Source organism: Sinocyclocheilus anshuiensis, unplaced genomic scaffold, assembly GCF_001515605.1.
Source record: "Sinocyclocheilus anshuiensis isolate Anshui unplaced genomic scaffold, SAMN03320099.WGS_v1.1 scaffold279, whole genome shotgun sequence".
NCBI classification, from domain to species: Eukaryota; Metazoa; Chordata; class Actinopteri; order Cypriniformes; family Cyprinidae; genus Sinocyclocheilus; species Sinocyclocheilus anshuiensis.
In genome coordinates, this window is record NW_015549591.1 from 122,906 (window position 1) to 146,981 (window position 24,076).

At 37.6% G+C, this 24,076-nt stretch overlaps 4 protein-coding genes across 4 annotated transcripts; all 4 read left to right on the forward strand.

Annotated features, from left to right (window-relative positions):
- The first annotated feature begins 2,173 nt into the window (after positions 1-2,173).
- Positions 2,174-3,528, forward strand: LOC107658152 (transcription factor AP-1-like). Its single transcript, XM_016446616.1, has 3 exons — positions 2,174-2,222; positions 2,391-2,795; positions 3,487-3,528. Exons 2-3 carry the CDS (start codon positions 2,391-2,393, stop codon positions 3,526-3,528), a joined length of 447 nt encoding a protein of 148 aa, XP_016302102.1. The 5' UTR covers positions 2,174-2,222.
- A 2,321-nt stretch (positions 3,529-5,849) lies between these two features.
- On the forward strand, positions 5,850-9,163 carry LOC107658157 (ankyrin-1-like). Its single transcript, XM_016446620.1, has 2 exons — positions 5,850-7,250; positions 8,312-9,163. Exons 1-2 carry the CDS (start codon positions 5,850-5,852, stop codon positions 9,161-9,163), a joined length of 2,253 nt encoding a protein of 750 aa, XP_016302106.1.
- Positions 9,164-11,490: 2,327 nt separating this feature from the next.
- LOC107658158 (uncharacterized) lies at positions 11,491-16,721 on the forward strand. The gene is made up of 5 exons (XM_016446621.1): positions 11,491-11,630; positions 11,793-11,833; positions 11,937-12,011; positions 14,012-14,201; positions 15,886-16,721. Exons 1-5 carry the CDS (start codon positions 11,564-11,566, stop codon positions 16,317-16,319), a joined length of 807 nt encoding a protein of 268 aa, XP_016302107.1. The 5' UTR covers positions 11,491-11,563; the 3' UTR covers positions 16,320-16,721.
- Positions 16,722-21,486: 4,765 nt separating this feature from the next.
- Positions 21,487-23,378, forward strand: LOC107658160 (tumor necrosis factor ligand superfamily member 6-like). The gene is made up of 4 exons (XM_016446622.1): positions 21,487-21,795; positions 22,626-22,671; positions 22,771-22,827; positions 22,912-23,378. The coding sequence occupies exons 1-4, from the start codon at positions 21,511-21,513 to the stop codon at positions 23,316-23,318; spliced, it is 795 nt and encodes a 264-aa protein (XP_016302108.1). The 5' UTR covers positions 21,487-21,510; the 3' UTR covers positions 23,319-23,378.
- Positions 23,379-24,076: the final 698 nt, after the last annotated feature.

Consider the following 24,076-nt stretch of genomic DNA (forward strand, 5'->3'; position numbering starts at 1 on the left):
AGCCCTACGACCCCCACAGGCTTACCTGTCCAGTGTGCTCTTTGAGTCTGTCCAGCTAGCGCCAGTACCTTGATTTACTCTGACTGTGAGGCAGGAGATGGCTGTTAAGATGGCTGTGGACTCCTGACAATGGGCTTGGATATGACAGGATTACTCTGTGACCTTTGCCCAGCCCTCCATTAGGACCCTGGTGATTTCTGACCATGGGCTCGAGGGCAATGAACTACAGAAGACTAATTACAGACACACAGTGACAAGCCTGGGACCACAATGGGCTTTTATGAGGGATCGGACAGACTGCCATTAAAACAAAGCAGGGCTCAACAGGGCAGAGGACATGACCGGGCAGATAGAACATGATTCACAAACCCAAACGCACAGCGGCTCTGATGCTAAAGATAATAAAATAAAGATAATAATAACTATTATATAATCTTGCCTGAATATTCTCTTGAAGCAACTGCTAAGAAAAAAAACAGGCCATTATAATGTACGAACACTGCAACATTACATGTAGGCCTAAAGTTAGTCAGAGCTGACAGAGCAAGTCCGTTATGTGATTCAAGACACATAAAAGTAGCACCTGTGTCTTCAAAATATGTTATGAACAGTCTGATATACCAACACAATCCTATGGCAATTCATAACTATTTTTCATTTTCAGCAAATTCGTGGCTAATTTGTATGAATTTGTAGAATCTCATTCGTATGATTTGTTTAGGTTGGATATACATGGACGACAGTTAGGAAATGTCAGAGTGCAGAATGGCGTGACTGACCATTTACAATCGAGTATTCCAATACACCATGTAACATTAAATTATATAATTAGCAGTACACAAATCTTGGTAACTTTTTACAATAAGGTTCCATTTGTTAACATTAGTTAACTACTTAACATGAACTAACAATGAACAAATGTATTATTATTAACTAACATTGACAAAGACTATTAAATGTTGTAATATATATACAGTGGGTACGGAAAGTATTCAGACCCCCTTAAATTTTTCACTCTTTGTTATATTGCATATTGCAGCTAAAATCATTTGTTAATTTTTTTTCCTCTTTATTGTAGTAGTAGTAGTAAATGCAGTTTTAAATGCACAGTGGATATGTTTACTAAAGTGACGCTTAATGTCATGTTTACGTGCTCGAGCACTTGATCTGTCGCAACAAAGCGAAATGTGCCAGAGACCATCGACAAGTCCTGGTTGTCAATTAAAACGATCTTATCCCTGTTTTACAGATGTAGTATTGCTCAGATTGCTTTATTTATTCATGATTTTCCTACATAAAATTGTAGAATCAGAGATACTTTTATGTAATAGTTTACGGCAACAATTATAGATACAAACGTACCCACACATATCCATCGCAACATTAAATGCAAATAAACGTATAATTACATATTTGCATAGGTTTAAAACTCATAGAAACCAAGAGAAAATATCCCAAAGTAAAGTGCATCATTATATAAGGTCACTTAGTGATTGTCACGTTGATTTCGATCAGTTTGTGGTTGTGGTTTAAACAGTGACGTTTAACGTGGGTGTATGTCCTTTTGAGAGGATCTCTAGAGACTGTCACTGAGACGTCCGATGGACCTCGTGGCACGCTGTCGCTCCACAATAAGACACGCCCCTTTTCAAAACCATTGGCTGACGCTGACGGGGCAAATGCACTTTGCCATAAAACACCAGACTATTGCCCTGTTCCTTGGCGCCACAAAATGTATTTTAACCTATTTAAACAACTCCCATTTATATCAAAACTTGTCCGAGAATGCTGACAGTTTACATGTTATTAGGAGTCTTGTGAAACTGCTCAACTCTTCATGCACTTGCTGCCTCTTCTCAAACTAAACCTCGTGACGACTATTAAAGTGGAAGTTTGAGTTATAAAAGTAGCACGTTGTACAGAACTCGGCTTCTTTGTATCCCGCCACTGCCACGGTCTAAAACAGCTAAGCGGGTAACCAGATATTCAAAAACAATACGTAATCCCACAATGCACCGCTTCTCCGACTTACAGCATTACCTCATCCCATCAGCCACCGCGAGAAGAAGAATCTTCTGGGTGGTCGTCTAGGCAACGCGCCTTATCTGAGATTGTGGAACGCCCAGTAAATCGCCTCCAGCCAATAAGAGACGGCGCGCATGACATCATTGTTCTGTCCGCGAGAAGAAGCGTTCGGGACGCTGCGCGATCACTTCTACGCAGTAAGTTTCTCGCGGGACGGGGAGTTTACGAACTTTGCGCTTCTGCTCGCTTTTGTCTCTGAGAGCGCGGCGCTTGTTTCTGAAAGCGGACACTTGCTTTAGTGCTTGAGTTTGTGAAAGACTACTTTCGAACTAAAACGTTTCGTTTTCTCTTCTATGTCTACCAAGATGGAAACTACTTTCTACGATGACTCTCTAAACGGCGCTTTCTCTCAGCATGACAGCGCTGCTTTTGGATACAACCACAAGGTTCTGAAACACAACATGACGCTGAATCTGACCGACCCCGCCGGCAACCTGAAGCCCCACCTGAGGGCCAAAGCCAACGACATCCTCACCTCCCCCGACGTGGGGCTGCTCAAACTGGCTTCGCCGGAGCTGGAGCGGCTCATCATCCAGTCCAGCAACGGCCTGATCACTACAACGCCGACTCCGACCCAGTTTCTGTGTCCCAGGAACGTGACGGACGAGCAGGAGGGCTTCGCGGATGGCTTCGTGAGGGCACTGGCCGAGCTGCATCACCAGCACATGCCCAACGTCACGTCGGCTCCCCGAACCACCATCTTTGAGATTGTAAAAATGCAGAAAGCTTTCTGTGAGGGGTAGGGGTAGGGGTGGGTTTACGTTAAAAAGTGTATAACTATCTGTATATAAAAACTAGACGTCTATGTAATGTCCCCATTTACGCGCGCGCGCGCGTGTGTGTGTGTGTGTGTGTGTGTGTTCACCAAGACAAACTTGTAGAAACATGTTTTGGGAGAGACCGCTTGTTTGGCAGTCCACATACAGGTTTGAATACAAGCAAAGGATGTAAAAAAAAAAAAAGTCAAAAACAACAATAATAGTCAAAAACCCATAATAGTTATTCAATAGTAGCCTAATAAATATGGCAATACGTATTCTGAACCTGAACTGGTTGAAATGTCAAATCCAAATTATATAAAATATATTAAAACAGGGAAATGATTAACTTTCAAATGCAATCGCAACACCGCAATAAACAAACAATTATTCAATGTAGTAGTACATTGTTAAAACAAATTGCATTGCTTTAATCATGGGCTAATCATTGTGTCAAATAAAAAAAAGAAAGTTCTCTGTGGTTCGTGCATGTATGCCGACAAAGGTGTTCAGTAAACGCAATTTTCAGCTGCAATCCTCTGTGCACCAGTAGAGGGCGCCGTCGGCTTGCATCCGGTAAATCTGAAGCAGCCACTTGGATAGATGACAAGTTTGTGATTTCAGTTTCTTGGATTCTGCTCAGAGCAGTTATGGGGATTTTCAGAGACTGGTAACTTCTGCTTGACTAAACGCCCAAAGAAACCAGTCTTCCTTCAACAAAACACATTACAGGGGGTGAATGTATCAGCATTTATATGATCACTTTTAACGAAAATATCTTTAAAAAAAAAAACGTATTTTAAATTAATGACTATGATATACATGCATAAAGTGATCATAATCGATCTCTCCGTTAGTCAAATACCTATGAAATGTTTTTAATTCGCACTTATGATAGCAAGCCTGTATTTTCTTTTTCTTTCTTTTTTACGTGTGTCCCCACACACAAAAGAGGCAAGTAAAACGCTATTTTCATATTCAGGTCACCAACACTGATTAATATTTAGCATCTTTTAGATCCTCTTATTTCACTGCCAAAACTAGGCAAACGATGACATCATACCGGAAAACCGGCACCTACCTGTCCATATTAGGCAAGCGCGCGGTCGGAAGACCCACGTCATCTGAACTAGTGGGCGTGTCTTACAGGAAGAGGAACTCCTCGGCTCGGACTAATCTCCATAAAACTGACACACAGACCTTTAGTGCACTTTTAGTTTGGGAACGAGGGGGTTGATCAATGATCCAGCGCATTATCAAAATGCAATAACTCAAAGTGAAGCAAGGACTTTACTAGAATGCACTACATATATTCTATTGACAAAAAAAAATGTTTCACTGAAAGCGACCTGCTTTATGCTATTTACAGAACAAATATTACACAATGTCATGTGGTCATGCGTAGTAAATGTTGTCTTTTAAGATGACAAAATCATAATGAACTTGTTTTAATTTGACAATAAGTTTAACATGAAAAGGATCTTTTTTTTTGGTCCTTGTACAATATTTGAAAAAGTGTCAGTCAGATTAGCCTGTTAGTGTAGTAGAAGTATCATTTATAGCAATAATAACATTTAGAAGTATTGCAATTTGCTCATAAGTAGCAGAATTTAAAAAGATAAACTTCTGCCCTTGTAAAAAAACAAACAAACAAACAAAAAAAAACATTTTAGCATACTTTTAAAAATAACTTTTTACAGAAATAAAATACTTTACAAGAATATACCTTGGGGGAACTGAATCTAATATTATAAGATAATTATATATAATTATTTTAATATATATAATTTATATATTATATATAATTGCAATAAATGAAAATGAATTATAGTCATTTCTATTAAATACAATTAACTGAAGGTGTTTTTTGACCTACTTAAGTAGGAGGACTAAGTAAATATATTTGTGGTTACATATTTATAAATGATGAAGTTGCAATTTAGTACATTTAAAATATATTAATATTTCAAGTGCTTTTGTATCTTAGACAACACATCAAAATAAGTGCATTTCTTTAAAGTCACAAAGGATTATGAAAAAAATAATAATTTAAAAGTGTACTTTAAGTACACTTAGGTGGCCTTTTATTTCATTAATTTGAAGTATACACTCTAAAAAATGCTGGGTTGTTTCAACCCAATGTTGGGTCAAATATGGACTAACCCAACTGTTGGGTTTAAAAGTTAATTTAAAAATGTAACCAAAATTTAACCCAATGTATCTTAGACAACACATCAAAATAAGTGCATTTCTTTAAAGTCACAAAGGATTATGAAAAAAATAATAATTTAAAAGTGTACTTTAAGTACACTTAGGTGGCCTTTTATTTCATTAATTTGAAGTATACACTCTAAAAAATGCTGGGTTGTTTCAACCCAATGTTGGGTCAAATATGGACTAACCCAACTTTTGGGTTAAATTTTGGTTACATTTTTAAATTAACTTTTTAACCCAACAGTTGGGTTAGTCCATATTTGACCCAACATTGGGTTGAAACAACCCAGCATTTTTTAGAGTGTATTACAAGTGCATATTAAATACAATGAAGCTCACTTCATTTTCACAAGGGTGGTAATATCTGAAAAAACTGCTGGGGCACTGTTGTTCTAACACTATAAACTCAAATACAAAAGACAATTCATGTCATGGTTACAGTATCCATGTTGTATAGTTTCTTGTAATATTAGATAAGGCAGGAAATCTAAACAGAGAAATTGACTATTCATCTGCAGCAGGTTCATTTTATCAAAAATGTTCAAATGTAATTACCAAAATAGATCACCAATGTGCTTTTTATTGCTTCACGGTTTTAAATATTAATAATTTATATCAGGACGTTACAAATAGCAATTCTGATTTTTACTTTTGTTTACTTTATATCTTGTTGCTAAGAGACAGTTTGTTCTTAGTGATGAAGAGAATGAAGTTCTTTTAGGAGCAGCTCTGCTTTGTCAGGTCCACACATTTCAGTTTTCAGAAGCTCACTGCTTTCCTTTAGAGGCTGACATGGGTTCAACTAGCTTTACCAATCCCTATGCGATCGAAGTAATTCGGATGAAGAAAAACGAGCTGGTCAGTGGCATTTTGAATACAGAGGATTTGCTGGATCTCCTCATTTCAAATGGCGTTCTTCAACCCGACAGCCGAGCACTGATGTCCAGCATCACTGTGCGAGAGGAAAAGAACTCCAGGATGCTAAACATCTTGATCTCGAGAGGAGAGCGCGCCTGCCGTATCTTCTTCTACCCTTGTCTGAAACGAGTGGAGCCTGACCTTTACCAGCATATGAGAACTTATGTAGGAGGGGTTAATGAGGGCATTAAAGATGCACGGAGACAGCTGATAGGATATCTGCTGGAGAAGGACAAACAAGGTCTTGTCAAATACTCAAAATCCAACAAGGAGCTTACTCCTGAAAGAATCCAACCGAATTCAATAACAAATAAGGCTACATCTTCAACAGAACAAATAAATCAAATCCCCAAAGCTGAAAGTGAGCATGATGCCATCCTCAAAGCCATATCCTCAGGTGATGTATATCTCCTCCAGGAGCTGCTCAAAGGTTTGGATGTCAATACTGCTCTCTCGTCCACTGATACTCTGCTGCATCTCGCTGCTGAACATGGTAAGGAGGCAATTGTGTACTTTCTGCTCAGACAAGGGTTGAAACTGAACCTTAAGGACAGGGAGGGTCGTACTGCCCTGCACAGAGCGTCAGAACGAGGCCATACTGCTGTTGCTCTGGCCCTTGCGAAGGCTGGTGCAGACATCCATGCAACTGACCAAATGTCAAAGACTCCTTTGCATCTGGCTGCTCAAAATGGACACGAGAGTACGGTCAAAGCTCTAGTGCATGAGGAGAAGAAAAGCCTCAAGAACCAGACAACAGTTCTGCACATGGCAGCCATTGAGGATGACGCAACACTGGCACAGGTTCTTCTGCGAAACGGCGCTTTAGTAGATACCAGAGATGGCCGAAGGAAGACGGCTCTCTATCACGCTGTCCGCCATGGAAATGAGAAAACCGCCGCCGTGCTGTTGAAGGCCGGAGCCCAGGTGGACCCTGTGATTGTGGATGCTGCTTTTGAGCTGAACAGGAAGTCTCTACTCTCTCTGTTTTTGAAGTATGTCCAGAAGTCCATGTCTCAGAATGAGATCACCTCAGCTCTTTTTAAAGCGGTACGGAGGAACTTGGACGGGGTCGTGGCTGCGCTTATTGATCATGGTGCGGATGTTAATAGTTGTAATGAGCTTGGATACACACCTATGCTTCTAGCCACAGAGCTGGGAAATGCTGAGGCCTTCAAAGTACTGGTCTCAAAAAAGGCCAGACTGGATGAGAGACTACCAAACCAGATCTCTGGTCTTCACTTGGCTATCCAAAGCGGCAGTATGCAAATAGCACAGGTAAATTACTTTTTAAAAATGTCATGTTATTAAAGAAATAAAATAAATAAATAAATGCTTTATCATATTTAAAATAATTATTTATCATCTATTGTTTGTTCACAACTAGTAGTCAAGTCTAAATTAGATTTAGAGTAGAGCATGGATATTCAAAATGGAGTTGTGGGGTCCACATGAGGAATGTGTTGGGGTTCATGAAGGATTTTAGAGGAAAAATAGACAATAAGATTTTAAAAATTTATTTTTAGGGCTCCCAGAGTTAACTTTTAATTAATTCAATAATTGAATGCAATATTTATTTATTTATTCATTAATTCATTTATTTTGTTTAATGAAGTTGATATTGATACTGATTTGATATTTGATATTTACTGTTTTATTCTGCTTTCTGGTCAGAAATCAAGAGACTGATTATGATCATTTTATTCTATTGACAGCCCTAGTCTTTAATTAATAAAAAAAAAATTATTAATAAAGTCAGTAAACCATAATTAAATACACATTTAGTATATATAATAAAATAAATATGTTAATAAATAATTTATTTGATTTCATATTGATATTTTTATGTATTTACTATTTTAAAGGTGTATACATCTATTATTACTTAGTAGGGGGAAATGCTGCAACTTACAAGATTAACATTTTCCGAATAATATTTTAATATTTTTTTTATAATGGCAAACAAACAAACACAAAATAATGTGTTTGTAATTTAGAAAGAAAACATGTTATGTTTATAACATCACATATATAAATACGGTTCTCACAGAATTTGAAGGTGTTTTATTTATGAAATTATACAGCTGCCTTTATATTTTGGGTCCTTTGCAGGGGTGCATTAAAGAATTATCTAAAGCATATGGAGAAAATAAATGCAATTTTTATGGGTGATGAAAGCTGATGTCATCATATTTGGGGGCATCATCCTGGGCATCAAAAAGTTTTTAAAAGCCCTGAAACAGAGAATTAGACTAATAAATTGCCCTTTGGGACACTAAACTACATGTTAAGTGATATTTATTTTAATACAAAATGTGATATCTTCTGTTCTGCCCCAGATATTGTTGGATAAGGGCATAGACCCCAATATCACTGGCCCTAAAGATCAGACCCCTCTCCATCTAAGTGCAGTACATAACCAGCCAGCGTTGATGGCACTGTTGTTGCGTGTGGGGGCTCAGATTAACTCTGTCACCCAGGATGGGCTTACTCCCCTGCACCTCGCCAGCCAGAGCGGCCACACTGAAGCGGTCGCCCAACTGCTGGAGGGCAAGGCCGACATCCATGTCAAAGACAAACAGGGAAGAACAGCACTACACTGTGCGGCAGCACAAGGTGAAGTGAGCGTCATACAGTTGCTGCTCGCTGCTGGGAGTGACGCCAATGCCACTGAAAAAGAGAAGAAGACCCCACTGCACCTGGCTGCAATGGAGGGACACACTAAGGCAGTTTCAGTGCTGCTGGCTGGTAAAGCTAAAGTTGGAGCTAAGGACATGGATGGCTGCTCTCCTCTGCATCACACTGCTCGAAACGGGAAGGAAAGAGCAGCTGGTGTTCTTCTTGCATCTGGTAAGAGCAAGAATGTGGATGATAAGAACGTGTGGAGGAGGACTCCTCTGCATTTAGCTGCAGAGCATGGCCATGAGCTGCTGGTGGGCCTTTTACTGGAGAACGGAGCGAAGATCAACTCAATGGATAACAAGAAAGACACACCGCTGCACTGCGCTTGCCGTGACGGGCATGTTGGAACAGTACAGAGACTAATAAACTGGACAAATGGAGAACGAGCGAACCTACAGGCAACTAATAATGTGAATAAAACAGCCCTGCAGGTGGCAGAGGCAGAGGAAACACAGGCTCACCAGAACATAAGTACCCTGCTAAAGAGGAAGATGTTCCTTGTAAAATAAAACTAAACATACAAAACTGTAGCATAAATATGTTTATCAGAAGGTCATAAGTAGCTAGCAGCTTTCACTTTTCTGCATCATTAGACTAATTTTTACAAACATTGCATTTAAAGTACAACAGAAACTGTCATAATTAGCATAACGTACACTAGTATTACCTAACACTTAATGGTAGTAATGTAGGCTACTGTATACTTATCGTTGATCTAATAAAGCAATTCGTAGTTTCGTCAATAGGTGTCCCTCAAACACAGTATTTAGGAACTTCGCATTTTAACAGTATCTAAAATATATGATATAATACATGCAATTTCTGAGGTTAGATGCACAAAAGAGCAGAAGAGCTGATGTAAATATGGGAAAACGGCGCTAGCTAGTCACACGTTTTACTCTAATACATATTTCTCAGGCTATATTTCTTTTTAGAAGACAATTTCTGTAAAGGCATAACTTAAAGTCTTGCCTACAAAAAAAAAAAACTACTGAGCATTAATCCATTCATGCCTTGAAATGTCAGTTTTGGGGACAGAATTCACAAAACGTCTACTTTAAGATGGTTTTGTTGAAACGTTTGATATAAAACGCCACTTTTAGAGAAAACACACGTTTGCATAGCCTATAATCGGACGTTTGACTTAACATTTATAATTATACTTACTCAAACCGTACTTGTGACAACTAAAAATTATTATTATTATTATTATTATTATTAATGGATTATGGTTGTTTAGTATATGGCTCTGCAAATAAATCTAATTTCATTAAATTGGATAGAATTCAGTCTCAAGCCCTAAGAATTTGTTGTGGAGCGTTTCTAACTTCTCCAGTTTCAGCTCTTCAAGTAGAGATGGGAGAAATGCCATTACAGATAAGAAGACAACAGTTACTATTAAGTGTTGTCTTCTTATCTGTAATGGCATTTCTCCCATCTCTCCTCGAAGAGCCGAAACTGGAGAAGTAAGAAACGCTCCACAATCCTATTGGGCAAATTTAAGAGGTCAGAGTGGAAATCACCCTACAAAGAAAGTGTTAAGACCTAGTTGGGAACACAAGAAGAAAGAGTGTAATAGTTTTGGTTGGAGAGTGGGGAAATTAGTAAGAGATATGAGACTGGAAGAGGTAGGATATCCAGTGCCAATGTGGATTATGCCCCAACCAAAAGCTGATCTTAGTTTATTAGAAAGAAGGCAAAAGGAAAGGGCTTACGAAACAGAGGTATGTGATGTAAGGGAATATATGGGGTCAAGGTATGGAGAATATATGCACATTTTCACAGATGCCTCAAAGGATACAAAAACAGGTCATGTGGGCTCTGCATTTGTAATACCGAAGTTAAAAGTAAATAAGAGCAGTAGAATATCAGATGGTTTATCAGTGTTCACTGGAGAGATATTTGCAATAATTATGGCAATAAGGTGGATTAGTGAAGTTAAAATACCCAAGGCAGTAATATGTTCAGATTTAAGTTCAGCCCTAATAAGTTTGAATGAGCAGAAGTCAGAAACAAGGCAAGATATGATAATAGAGATTTTTCAAGAATTATATTCACTTAAGCAAAACAGTATAAAAGTTCAGTTTCTGTGGGTACCGGCTCACATTGGGTTGAGAGGTAATGAAGAGGCAGATAATTTAGCAAAAAAGGCCATAGAACGAGAAATAGTTGATATTAAAATTCCTCTTAGTAGGTCAGAAATTAAATCAATTATCAAAATGGATATTTGGAAATGATGGCAGCAGTATTGGGACATAGATACCAAAGGTAGGCATTTGTATCATATACAATCAACAGTGGATAAGGGAAGAGTATCAGGTTGGAGCAGAACTGAGGAGAACATGATTACAAGGTTGCCATTGGGGCATACAAGGTTGAACATTACAATGCATTTAATAAGTAAACATCCAACAGGACTATGTGAGGTATGTGACGTTAATGAAACAGTTGAACATAATGTACTGTAGGAAATATACTGTTGAAAGAAATGAGTTGAAGGATGAACTAGAGAATAAGGGTGAGCAGTTTATAATGAAGAATGTATTAAATCCAGGAAGAAACATTAAATCATTGTTACAGTATTTGGGAAGAACTGGTTTGAACAAACAAGTATAAGTGTTTTTTTTTTCTCTCTCTTTCCAAATGCCGTTTAAGAGGGTGGACGGAGGAGCTGAACACGCAGCGCCGGATGAAGCTCTATGAAGACTCTAAGCGGGTACAAGAATCAAGGGTGTTTGTATGTGGGTTGGTAGGTTAATCAGGAGATTGTAGATAGTGTCAATGGTCCATTTGAGCGATAGGTGGCGGTAATGCACTTATACGTCTGCGATCCGCCGTAAAGCAACAACAACAAGAAGAAGAAGAAATACCGTGTCACGTGACCCCGTGTTGATGGAAATGATTCAGGAATGGCGAGAAACGAAGAGAAGCAGTGTGGCAGACTCAACAGACTGTGGCTCCAGAAAGAGAGAGAGGGTATGAGACGCATTTATGGTTTGTTTACGCCAAGTGAATTGACCCTAATGTGAAACGACGGATAATGCAGTCGCTATAAATGCCTGCGTAAAGCCAACGTGTTCTCCCATTCTGTTGCACTCGGTCAGTTTGCGGCATAATGCATCTGTGTTCTGTTTCCAGAGGGTCGCATTAAAGATGTCCACGTGTCAAGGCCAAAGCTTGTAAGAAATCTCTTTCGTTGCCATGTATTTTATCATTTCAACGAGGCCGCTTGCCATAAATGACAACATTGTCTTGTTTAATAATGGACCCTTTGACACGCAGGCAACGTTAAACTCAGTGGCAGCAGTGAAGAAGTGGATGCCGAGCATCAAGAAGGAGATAGAGTACTGTCTGCAGGTACTGATCATACACGGAAAAAGTAGGAAAATAGAAGGCTACCATCTGTCGGCGAATACACTTTATCGGACGAAACCACACTTCACAAGGCACAAAAGAAAGGAAAAAAAAATCTATAATACATACACGAAACGTCTAAATAATTTAATTTCATTTAAATTAAATGAAGCTTTTTTTGCAGAGGTAGCATTGCAACTTTCAATCATTGAACATTGTAACGTACAGAATGTGCTTTACTTTAAATAACAACAATTAATTTCCAATTAATATATGCATATTTACGGATTAAATTCATAATTATTTTTAAATATAAAATAACTATGAGAATCATGAATATTAAAAAAAATATATATGGTTCCAATTCCTCTAAACAAGTCTGGTTCCTTAACAATATTATTAATAATTATTTTAGAATTTGGAATAAATGTTTGGGGGGTAAATGCTGTTCTTGTAGTATTTACCGGCCTCAGCAGTCCCTTGAGATTTTAACAGAACAGATATTTTAAAAATGAGAAATACATTAATAAATTACATTTGACTACAGTTACTTTTTTATTGATTACATGATTACACAATAGCAATAAATTATTCATAATTTATTGATCATCCCCAATTCCTCTTTTTCATCTTTTAAATGTTCCTTTTTAAAATAACCTACTGCTTATATACACTCAGAAAGTTTTCCAGTTTTGTGGACATTCACACAAAGTTCACTAGTCAGGTGGCTACACAGCATGTGACATTTGACCACTGGATTTACAAAAATCATATTAGGTGTTTCAACATTGCATCAACTACTGATGAACACATTAATGTTCATTTGAATGATCACTCAGTTGGTTATTTCACCATCTATTACAATGTCTCTGGAAGGCTTTTGTCTTTCAAGCAATAAAATGCACAAATTCACATTATTTCTTATTTACATGTAATGCAGGCATTCCCAAACTTTTTTGTCATCTGAACCTCTTTAACCTAATATGAAGTACCCCTGAAACTTTAAAATAAATTTAATAATTAAGTATCACATTTGCATGTCCACAGTTCTCTGACTTTGGTTAATGGTCACATGACATGCAGGTAAACAAATAAAACAATTCATTGTTTTATTTTTCGATTTATGTTATTTTACAATGATTTATTTTAATTTGACATTTTTATGATTTAATTAATGATTACATTTTCATTAAACTCGCAAATTCTCTGCAGTACCTTTACAAACCCCAGTTTGGGAAACCTTGGCGTAATATAACGTTTAATGCACTTTGTTGTTAATTACAACGAATTATCTTCTTACTCTTTGTATTTTTATATCAATATGGTACAAGATTATCCTATTTAAATCAATGTGATAAACAAGTTAGGTCAAAAGTAATCAAAAAGTAGTCTGATTATATTACCTGAAATGTGTAATGTAATGGTTTACGTTTCTAACTACAATTTATGTCATGTAATTTGGAATCAGTAATGGATTACAATTTGTAAGTAATCTACCCAGCTCTGCTAGTTTGCTGGTCTCCCGTCCTGGTTAGGTGGGTGTGTTGGCTGGTTTTGAAGGGTTTGGGGCCCTTTTCAACTGGTCAGGCTGAGAGACCAAGCTAAAACTGTGCTTATTTTCATCAGATTCAGGCCTATGATATGATGACCAGATAAGAGGTTAACTCCTGACATGGTAATAAGCTTGAAGCCTTACAGTTAAACTAGCAGAATGACCCATCAGCTGGGTCATGCCAGTGTACTTAAACTATGTCTTGCTATATGTTTGTATCATGCCAGTTATATTAGATGAAACTTGTGAGTATACATGGCCAAAACAAGCTCAGTTTTTGATACTGATCTTGTGCATCCATTGCATGTCATGCATAAACCAAAAAGTGGAATGTATGTTCTGTTTGATCATGAGTCTCACACATTTGGGTAAGAGAAGACTTTTATCCGTCGATTTGTTGATATCTGATAATAGTTGCAAATAGTTATATCTGAGCATCTGTATTTTGCAGCAGTCGCAGTTATCTCACTACCCAGAGAGGAAGATAGATGAGTTCCGTCAGCATATTGAGGAACTGGAGACCGAATACAAACGTTACCTGAAGAAACTACGCTCCCTGGACCCTACCTGCAAACACAAGCCTTGGGAACCTCGAGCATATGCCAAGAGGAGGCAGGATCCAGGCAGCAATCAAAACACCTGTCAGTTTATGCTATTTTAGTACCAGTCTTTATTAGACAATGCCAGCATTGCCTGTTTAAAGGAATAGTTCGCCCAAAAATGAAAATTTGTGGAAAATTGACTCACCCTCGGGCCATCCAAAATCTAGATGAGTTTCTTCAACAGAGGAGAAATTTAGCACTTGCTCACCAATGGATCCTCTGCAGTGAATGGGTGCCGTCATAATGAGAGTCTAAACAGCTGATAAAACATCAGAATAATCCACAAGTATTCCACACAACTCCAGACCATCAGTTAATGTCTTGTGAAGTGAAAAGCTGCTGTGTGTTTGTAAGAAACAAATCAAATAGTTTAACTTTAAACCATCCACTTGATTGGCTCTATGACTCTCTCTCCTCTCCACATGTAGCTGGTGTGTGGTGAGCGCACTGGCGCCGTTGTCCTGTGGCTGCCGTCGCATCATCCAAGTGGATGCTGCACACTGGTGGTGGTTGAGGAGAGACCCCCCCCACATGATTGTAAAGCACTTTGGGTGTACAAAATAAATGCATAATTCATTCATTCATTCATTCATTAAACTGTTGCTTCTGGCTAAAATATGACTTGAGTCCATAATCCATAATAGCGCTTCCTCCAGTGGAAAAAGTCCATTCCTTGTTGTACTCTCACATCAAAATCCACTGACATATTTGTTTAGAGATATTTTGGACTGCTTTCGCTTATAAATGGTGCTTGATCTGTGTATATTTCTCTTCTGATTCAGACGACACAACTTTTTTTTTTTTACTGGAGAAAGAAATATTATGGATAGAGGACTCGTTTGAAATAAAAAAAACGTCTTGATGATGGATTTGTTTCTTACAAACTTGCAGATTTTCACTTCACAAGACATTAACTGATGGACTGGAGTCGTGTGAATTATTTGTGACCGTGGACCACAAAACCAGTAATAAGGGTACATTTTTTGAATTTGATATTTATACATTATCCGAAAGCTGAATAAATAAGCTTTCCATTGATGTATGGTTTGTTAGGACGATATTTGGCCGAGATACAACTATTTGAATATCTGGAATCTGAGGGTGTAAAAAAAAATCTAAATATTGAGTAAAATCGCCTTTAAAGTTGTCCAAATGAAGTCCTTAGCAATGCATATTACTAATCATAATACATTTTTGATATATTTATGGTAGGAGATTTACAAAATGTCTTCATGGAACATTATCATTACTTAATATCCTAATGATTTTTGGCATAAAAGAAAAATCAATAATTTTGACCCATACAATGTATTTTTGGCTATTGCTACAAATATACCCCAGCGACTTAAGACTGGTTTTGTGGTCCAGGGTCACATTTGTGGATTATTGTGATGTTTTTATCAGCTGTTTGGACTCCCATTCACTGCACTAAATTTCTCCAAATCTGTTCTGATGAACTCTTCATCTTGGATGGCCTGAGGGTGAGTAAATGAGCAATTTTTTATTTTTGGGTGGATTATTCCTTTAAAAGAAACATCTTGACCTACATTGTCATGATGCCATGCTGATTATATGTACGCAGGGATATTCAAGAAGCTGTGGATCATGTAAACCATGTAAACATCAGAATTATTGTAGACCTTAATATAGCCAAAATATAGACCTAAATAGGAAAATGATGTGCATTTAAATGTAGTCATGATTCTGTTTTTTTTTTTTTTAGCTAAAAAACTGTGCCTCCACAGCCCAAGCGGCCCCAGCAGAGAAGAAGAGGATGTTAATGAGGACACCAACCCAGAGGAAGCAGGAAACCGCACATCTCACAGTAATATACAAGAACTACCCACCCCATCAGCTCCTGCTACCACCAGAGCCTCAGACCTCCCAGACCAGGACCACCCGTTGTGCTTCGATCAGTCCCGACTTGCTGTGGCGGTGGCCAGTTCACGTGTGGCTCTCGCCGGGCAGCAGCAGGACACGGGTACACTGACACGAGTGCTACTCACCGGCCTGCCCAACCTCCACAGCCTCCCGCTAGCACAGACAGCAGCAAAAGAAGCTACACGTCAGCCATCCAGTGCTGAAACAGCCCAGAGTAAAAGTGAACATTTACTGGGACTCGGCTGCTACTCGTCGTCCTCAGATGAAGAGATATAGTTGAGTGAAATGCATTTAGACTTCAGTTTGTGAAATTATTAAATATCATTATGCTCATTAGCTGATGAAACATTCCTTATAGTTTTTTTTTATTATTATTATGTTTTCCGTGAAATACATGGTTCTGCACATTTAAAGGGACAGTTCATCCAAAAATGTAAATTGTCATCATTTACTCACCCTCGTGTCGTTCCAAACCCATAAGACTTTAGATAATCTTCGAAAACACTAATGAGGATATTTTTAATGAAATCTGAAAGGTTTCTGTCCCTCCATTGAAAATCCAGGTAACCAAAACTGGAATCGACCGGCTTAATTCAAGTCTTTTTATTGTTGGAACAGATTTATTTGCACACACAAGAACCAGTGAGGTTTGTTTTAGCATGTGACACACAAAAGTCCATGTTTATCATATGGGATTTGCTATATGTATGTTTATATGCAAATAAAAGCCTAAATAAACTGTTCATCAAATAAAAAAAAATGTGTCTCTTCAGAGAACTTGGATTAAAACTCTAAATTGATATGGATTGACTTTATGATGCCTTTATAACTTTTTAAAGACCTTTTTATGCTTTGGTTACCTGGTCTTAAATGGAGAGACAGAAACCTCTTAAAGGGTCATATGATGTTGCTAAAAAGAACATTATTTTGTGTATTTGGTGTAATGAAATGTGTTTATGCGGTTTAGAAAGGAAAATTTGAAATCGCATCATATGACCCCTTTAAGTTTCATTACAAATATCTTAGTTTGTGTTTTGAAGATGAACTTATGGGTTTGGAACGACACAAGGGTGAGTGAATGATGACAGAATTTTCATGTTTGGGCAAACTATCCCTTTAAAATGTAACATCTGATATTCAAAATATAATATCTGATGCATGAAAGTGAAACTTGAAAGTAAAACATTTTCGAGTGAACCTTGAAAGCTGTAAATCACCTGTGTTTGTGTTTATACTATTTGTCTTAACCTAGTTTATTCCAGTTATGAATGTGTTAAGCAGAGTTAAGAAGAGAACGGAAATGGTTGAGGTGTGGTTAGAGTAGAATTCTGAATAGGATATTAGTGATTACTTACCAAAAACAAAATATGAAGTGTTTACTGTTACATACGTTTATCTGATAAGTACATCTTCAGTATGTATAAAGTTTCAATTTCAACCACAAAGGTTTTTTTTTTTACAGGTTGATGCCACATTTTAAGGGACAACAAACATTCTGTTTACAATTTATTCACTTGTACTTGACGAAATCAGTGATGTACTGGTGTTTTAAACATTACAGAAAACAAAACACTGATCTGAAGACCTGTTAAAGTAATGGTTCAACGGCTTTTGTTTTTAATCATTAAAGCACCATGTAGTCAATTCAAGAATACTATTTGCTGAAAAATTTACTTTGATGAACTTAAAAGTGCACAGAACCATTGATGTGAGAGTATTGCTATACAAACCCCAAAGTTTCAGATTGACATGAGTTTTGATAATGCGTGCACCACAAGAGGCCTGATTAAAATGACTGCGAGACTTTTAAAAGTTCAGTATGTGCAAAGATGCTGAGTCAGAGAGAGACAGAAAGATGTCTGCGTTCACCAAAAAATACATAATTTTTCCTTCAGTTTGGTAACAGGCTTCATGCTGCGGCCCACGGTTCGACCCCAAAACCCCTCGTACATCAGCAGTAAGAATTGCTTAGCAAGGCAACACTTCTGGGAAACTGAGCAAGAGAAAACCATTGTTACCAAGCAGCGGTGGTGATGTCTTGCTCATTCAGAATATGCTTGTGTGAATTCTAGCACCATTAGCAATGTTTGCTCACACTGCAGACAGTGTTTCCCATACCTGCGAGGTGAAGTAAGGAAACTGATGCAACTACTACACACGTCAATTGTCAAATAAGCAAATATTTCCTCTGCGGAATTTACAACCAAAATTTTTTTGGCTTTCTTCTCATCCGTGACATTGCAATGCCTTGGAAAAGGCTTTACTTGCAGTTTACATTTCAAATGTACCACAATGCTTCAATGATTGGACATGACACATGTATTTAAACACATATTTCAACATTATTGAAACATGCTTAGTAAATCAGACTCATTCAATTCAATATTCAATTATAGTTGCTTTTAAAGCTTAATAAAATTTGGTCACACTTTATTTGACAGTCCTGTTCCTCATGTATGTACTTATCAAATTAATGACAAAAATGTGGTAATAATTAGGTACTAACCTTGAACCACCTTAACCTAACCTTAACTCATGTATTTTACCCAGTACAAATATGAAAATGAATCAATATAAACCATATAGCATTTGGAAATCCTCATCATCTTCAATCAAGTTATGAACATTAAAATAGCAATCACAAATAAAAAAAAAGCACTAAACAGTGTTATTTTAGTGTCATTGAGGTATTATAGATTTTTAGAATTATTTCGAATTAGTTGTTATCTTTCTATTTTGCTTTCATTTTAATTTTAGTCCATATAATTGTTTATTCAATTTTATTTCAGTTTTATTTTTAGTTACTCTAGTACACCAAGTTATACTGAAAATGGGGGATGTTGGCTTGGCAGAAATAATTTTTAATATTTTATTAACTTTCAGTTAAAGTTTAGATATTAAGGTTAGATATTTGATTTTATATTTTTATAAAATAATTCTATTATAACAGTTTTGAGTTTAAAATATTTCCCCAAATTCTATAACTAAGTGCATTTGTTTGAAGCAAACATTAAACTTCAACATTTATGGTAAATTATTTAATTACTGGCTTTTGCAGCATCATGTGTGCAATATGAACACAATATTCCATTTGATGATTTTTGTGGCATCTCCACTCAGATGACTGATAAATTCAGAACTCCAAACTCCAGAAATGCAAGTTTCTGCCGTTGGGGAGCTTACACTGCAGCAGCTGAAACTCCTCGAATGCAAACAGGCGATACATATCCAAGGACTTAAAACAGTGGGAAGAGGGAGCACTTTGGGGGAAAAGGAACACAAAAGGGTACATGTTGTGTAATTTATTACAATACTAATGCTTTAACATTCTTCATCATGAACAGCCTGAGAAATGGGTATATGAGAGGGAGGCCAAGCTACTGACAAAAACGGCTGATTTTTCCAGGAAGGCCTAACGACGATGACATGCAGCAGGTAAGGGTGATGCCTTTTCCTCCCCCGCTTGGTTTCAACCACATTATTCATCTCACTATCACAGCCCTAACCATTCTCATGCAGACCCCTGAGATTGCATGCTGCAGGATCGAAAGCGTTCGCACACGTTCATATGCACAGACAGACCGTTTCATGTGGCAGCTCCTGTTCTTTAGTGTTATGTGAGATTGGGTTTACTGAAACTAATTTTCTGCTGCATCACTGTTTACAAACACTCACGCAAAAGTCTTTAATGGTTAGATAGCTTATGAGATTTTTATTTGATAGGTCTTGATGCATATTATTATTGAAAGTAAATGGTTCAGGGTTTGGCACATTTTCAGTTGTATTAATACAGAGCCTCTAAGGGGGCGTTTGCACGACAGTTTTCAACTTAAACCGGAAAACCTTTAATGCATTCTGGTCACTTATTTACATAACACAAACTTTTGAAAACGGGTTTCAAAGTGCAAGTTTTTTAAAAATATAACATTATCGTCTCCCTGTAAGTTAATTTGGGAAAACAGTGACGTCATGCACATGTGGATTATTACGTGTTGAGTCTATAGGTTTGTGCCTATAGACATAAAAAAAAAATGTTGCAAGTGAACATAATGTAGAAAAATACCATTAGTCACCATTTCTAGTTTAACCATTTCTAATATCTATCTAATGAAAAAAAAATTCCTTCAATTAATTGTTAAATGGACAAATGTTAAATATTAAATGGATATAGTTATGCATAACAATAGCAGGATTAGCAACTGCTGTGTAAAATAGTTTAAATGGAGTATAGCATGTCACACCATCAGACTGTGAATGAGTGGTGGGTTTGACACAGAAGGCCGTGTCACAATCAAAGTAACCCTTTTGACAACTTGCTCTAAAGATTCTATTCTCAGTCAACCTTCGTACGTTATGTGATGGCTGGCAGGATGCTGGTGGTCTTTAAAAAGACGTGGCCCTTCTGAAGAACTCTTTCTAGGTCACAAGCAATCCTTCGCCTCTTATGCAGATTACATGCCACACTGACCTATGTAAGAGCCTGAAACTTACAGGAAAGCAAGTTTTGATTTGTTTTAGTGCATTAATGGACATATAGATGAATGTGATTGAATGCATGAAAAAAATGCACTAAAGGTTTTGGCTTTTATCAAATGCTCAAACCAAACTGTTGCCAAGGAAAGGCACAGTTCTCTCCAAAATTACAGTTATTCATTACTTCCTTACTTCTGTGGAACAAAAGATTAATTTTAAAGAATATTCACACAGGTCTTATTCGAACAGTGTCATAGTTTGTTAGGGCTGGTTAGGCTGCAAATATTAAAAAGCACCATAAATGTAATCCATATTACTCCAATTTGAGATTGAATAATTCAGTCTGTTATATTGAAAAGATCCCATGCATTCACTGGTCCTGTCATTAATGAATCAGACAAATGTTTATTAATAATTTTGTGAAAAAGACAAAAAAAAAATCACTTTTTTTGTTTAGTTTTTAAATTACATGAGGGTGAAGATAAATGTAAATGACAAAGCTGTAATTTTGGGCTGAAGGGTTTATTTAAGAAGTAAATCGTAAAGCTTATATTGTAAATATTTTATTCGTATGCTACAGTTACTAATAACTGCGAGAGCAGTTATTGCCTGCAAGCGCACAGAAGACTCAAGATGGTTTCCTGTCCATGATGTCATCATTATACCCCTTTCAGATATGACTTTATGCATGTTGGTTTGCTACAAATGCATGCGAATGCTAATACACCGACCAGAAAAATCATAATAGTCCACCTTATACATCAGTGTGCATGAGAAAAAGAAAGGATCAGAGACAGAGAATGAGTGAGATAGACAGACCTTGCCTGTGTGTGTGTGTGTGTGTGTGTGTGTGTGTGTGTGTGCGAGTGTGGGTGGGAAGTCTTAACCACACTGCAGGACCTTTATAAAAACTGATGTTCAGCAACAACCTTCTCAAGATACACTCACTCTCTCGTTGCTCACACCTTCTCACACTCCTCTGGGCTCTGCAGACATGAGTGGTAACTTTGGCCACTCACCCCAGCCAGTGTTCATGGTGGATTCTGGCAGAGGTCACCCTAAACAACATCGGTATTACCACCAGCAGATGCCCAGATCACCAGTGCCCTGCTGGACCTTCCCCCCTGCCCGAGCTGAGATGAAGAAAAGGGGCTGCGGGAGAATGAATGGTACGATAGTCTGGGGACTGACACTGATACTTCTGCTGGTTTTTGCAGCCCTGGGACTGGGAGCCTATCAGATCCTGAGGTTACAGACTGAAATGCAGCGGCTGACACAGGTAAGAGCGACTTAACAGTGTATTTTATATATATATATACATACAGTGACCCAAAATGTATTTTGATGCATTCAAATCATCAAAAGAATGTATTTTTATATCTATAATACATCTGATAAAGTGACATTTAATTTCAAGAAAGATAGCAAAAGTGAAACATTTCACAAAAAGAACAAACAAAAACAATAGATATATAATATTGTATTAAGTATTTTGATACGTTCTGGTTACCAAATGTTACTGGATCATGTTAATAGTTAATGTGGTGAGCTACACCTATGGTTACACTGCCAGGACACCTGTGTGAACCAGACGGGAAATTAGTTCTGAGAATGATGCTATTTTAATTAAATTCAGTGGAATTAAAATCCATGTTCAGGTGTCCAAATGCTTTACAGTACACTGAACCACATATACATTGACGCATCACAATTTGTAAAAGATTTGTAAGCCTTGATAGATAGTTATTCATACACCACCTGGAAAGCAGCCAAGAGCTTTCTTGTTTATGTAATCTGAATCTCTGATGTTCATGAAAGTATAATTTTTCAGTTTCCATTCCATCATGTACACGCGACTGAGTATAGGACAGAATTACAAGTGAGAAAAAAACTTGTTGTCACTGGTCACAAGGCTACAGGAAATCTTCTACTTCATCTGTACAGAAGCCTAACACCAGCCTCTCTTTCTCATAACTAATAGTCAATTAACTTTAGATATATCTATGTTTGCAAAAAGACCTGTTTGTGTCAGTTTGAGAATATTTTTGAATGCACAATATGTGTGTAACGAACAATTTGTGACCCTTTTTTTCTTCCCTCCAATGACAGGAAATACCCGCACAAATGCAGAGCCTCACTCCACAGAAACAAGTTGGTGAGTTGTGTGACCAAGTTACCAATTATCAGCTTCATCCTGTGCTAAATTTTCGCTGGTTAACATGATGACCTGATTGCTTGCTTTATCATTCCACAGGCCTGAATCCTGCTGAGCTGAACAAGAACACACAAAACTCTGCTGCACACTTGATAGGTAAGATCTGGTCCAGAAGGCATGCTGAACAAAATGTTAACATTTTTGCTACAAAACAGTATCTTATCAGGATATTTTGTTCAGGTCATGCAGACCAGAGCAGATCAGCTGGAACTCTGAAGTGGGAAGCAAATCTCGGTGATGCCTTCACAGAAGGCATCAAGTACATCAACGGCGGCCTTCAGGTCAACATGACCGGTTTGTACTTCGTTTACTCCCGCGTGGAGTTTCTTTCACCCAAGTGCAACCCCAGAGACTCTTACACTCACATAATGAGTCGGCAGAGAAACGGCCGCAACCGGACAATCATGGAAGATCACCAAGAGGGCTTTTGTACGGCGGGGAGCAAACAGCCATGGATGACCGGCAGTCATCTAGGCTCGCTTCAGCATCTCAAGCAGTCCGATTGGCTGTTTGTCAATGTCTCACACCCCCTTCTGATCAGCAAAAATTATCACAGCAACTATTTTGGCCTCTTCAAGATCAACTGATCGTGGAGGACAATTAGGTGATGCATATGAAGGGCATGATTGTGATTTCAGATGAAGAGGTCGGCAATCTCTGGACTACCCTGAGGTCCTCAGAGCTTCAATGCAATGCAATTTGTCTGCTTCACATTTGATTTTGAATGTATCAGTTGCCTGTGGCCATTAAGTTATTTTGGAAAGTCGTGCAGAAGAGTTTCAGATTGAATGAACACTAATATGCTTCTGTATCAGGAGAAAGTAGATTAAATACAAATATTTATTTTCTTTAAAGTCTGATTGTATATTCATAGGATCAGTGGTCATATTGACTGAGTAATATAAAAATAATGGTTAATAAATGTGGTCAATAAAAAATTGTAAATTGCAAAAACTGTCGTTGATTTCAAAAATGAATCAAGGTAGGATGTCTCGCACTCTGAGATGAGTTACATTTTGTGTCGAGGTTTTTCCATGGCCACTAATATTTGCATGTGATAGTGGGTTGGTTGTCTCTGGAAATTATGTTGATTTTTTGGTTGAACATTTCCAGAGCTAATTATTCAAACAAAAACAAAAAAATCGAAATAATATTCCTTCACTTTCTCTAATAATGAGTATTTATGAACAACTTAAACCGATAACAGTGCTAAATTAGGGACAGAGAAAAGCTCAGAGATGAATGCGACTCAAATGAGTTTCTAGTCAGCTGTTTTTGAATAACCTCCATGGACCACAAGACAATTTTTTGCAAGGTTGCGGGTTCATTCCTCGTCATTTCTGCA

What these genes read in the sequence shown, in the direction of transcription:
- LOC107658158 (XM_016446621.1), top strand. Translation starts at nt 11,564, where the DNA reads ATGGCGAGAAACGAAGAGAAGCAGTGTGGCAGACTCAACAGACTGTGG. An exon ending in GCTCCAGAAAGAGAGAGAGG is followed by an intron (nt 11,631 to 11,792) that starts GTATGAGACGCA and finishes TTCTGTTTCCAG; the next exon opens with AGGGTCGCATTAAAGATGTC. An exon ending in ACGTGTCAAGGCCAAAGCTT is followed by an intron (nt 11,834 to 11,936) that starts GTAAGAAATCTC and finishes TTTGACACGCAG; the next exon opens with GCAACGTTAAACTCAGTGGC.
- LOC107658157 (XM_016446620.1), top strand. Translation starts at nt 5,850, where the DNA reads ATGGGTTCAACTAGCTTTACCAATCCCTATGCGATCGAAGTAATTCGG. An exon ending in GCAGTATGCAAATAGCACAG is followed by an intron (nt 7,251 to 8,311) that starts GTAAATTACTTT and finishes GTTCTGCCCCAG; the next exon opens with ATATTGTTGGATAAGGGCAT.
- LOC107658152 (XM_016446616.1), top strand. Translation starts at nt 2,391, where the DNA reads ATGGAAACTACTTTCTACGATGACTCTCTAAACGGCGCTTTCTCTCAG. An exon ending in GAACCACCATCTTTGAGATT is followed by an intron (nt 2,796 to 3,486) that starts GTAAAAATGCAG and finishes GATTCTGCTCAG; the next exon opens with AGCAGTTATGGGGATTTTCA.
- LOC107658160 (XM_016446622.1), top strand. Translation starts at nt 21,511, where the DNA reads ATGAGTGGTAACTTTGGCCACTCACCCCAGCCAGTGTTCATGGTGGAT. An exon ending in CACTCCACAGAAACAAGTTG is followed by an intron (nt 22,672 to 22,770) that starts GTGAGTTGTGTG and finishes ATCATTCCACAG; the next exon opens with GCCTGAATCCTGCTGAGCTG. An exon ending in CTCTGCTGCACACTTGATAG is followed by an intron (nt 22,828 to 22,911) that starts GTAAGATCTGGT and finishes TATTTTGTTCAG; the next exon opens with GTCATGCAGACCAGAGCAGA.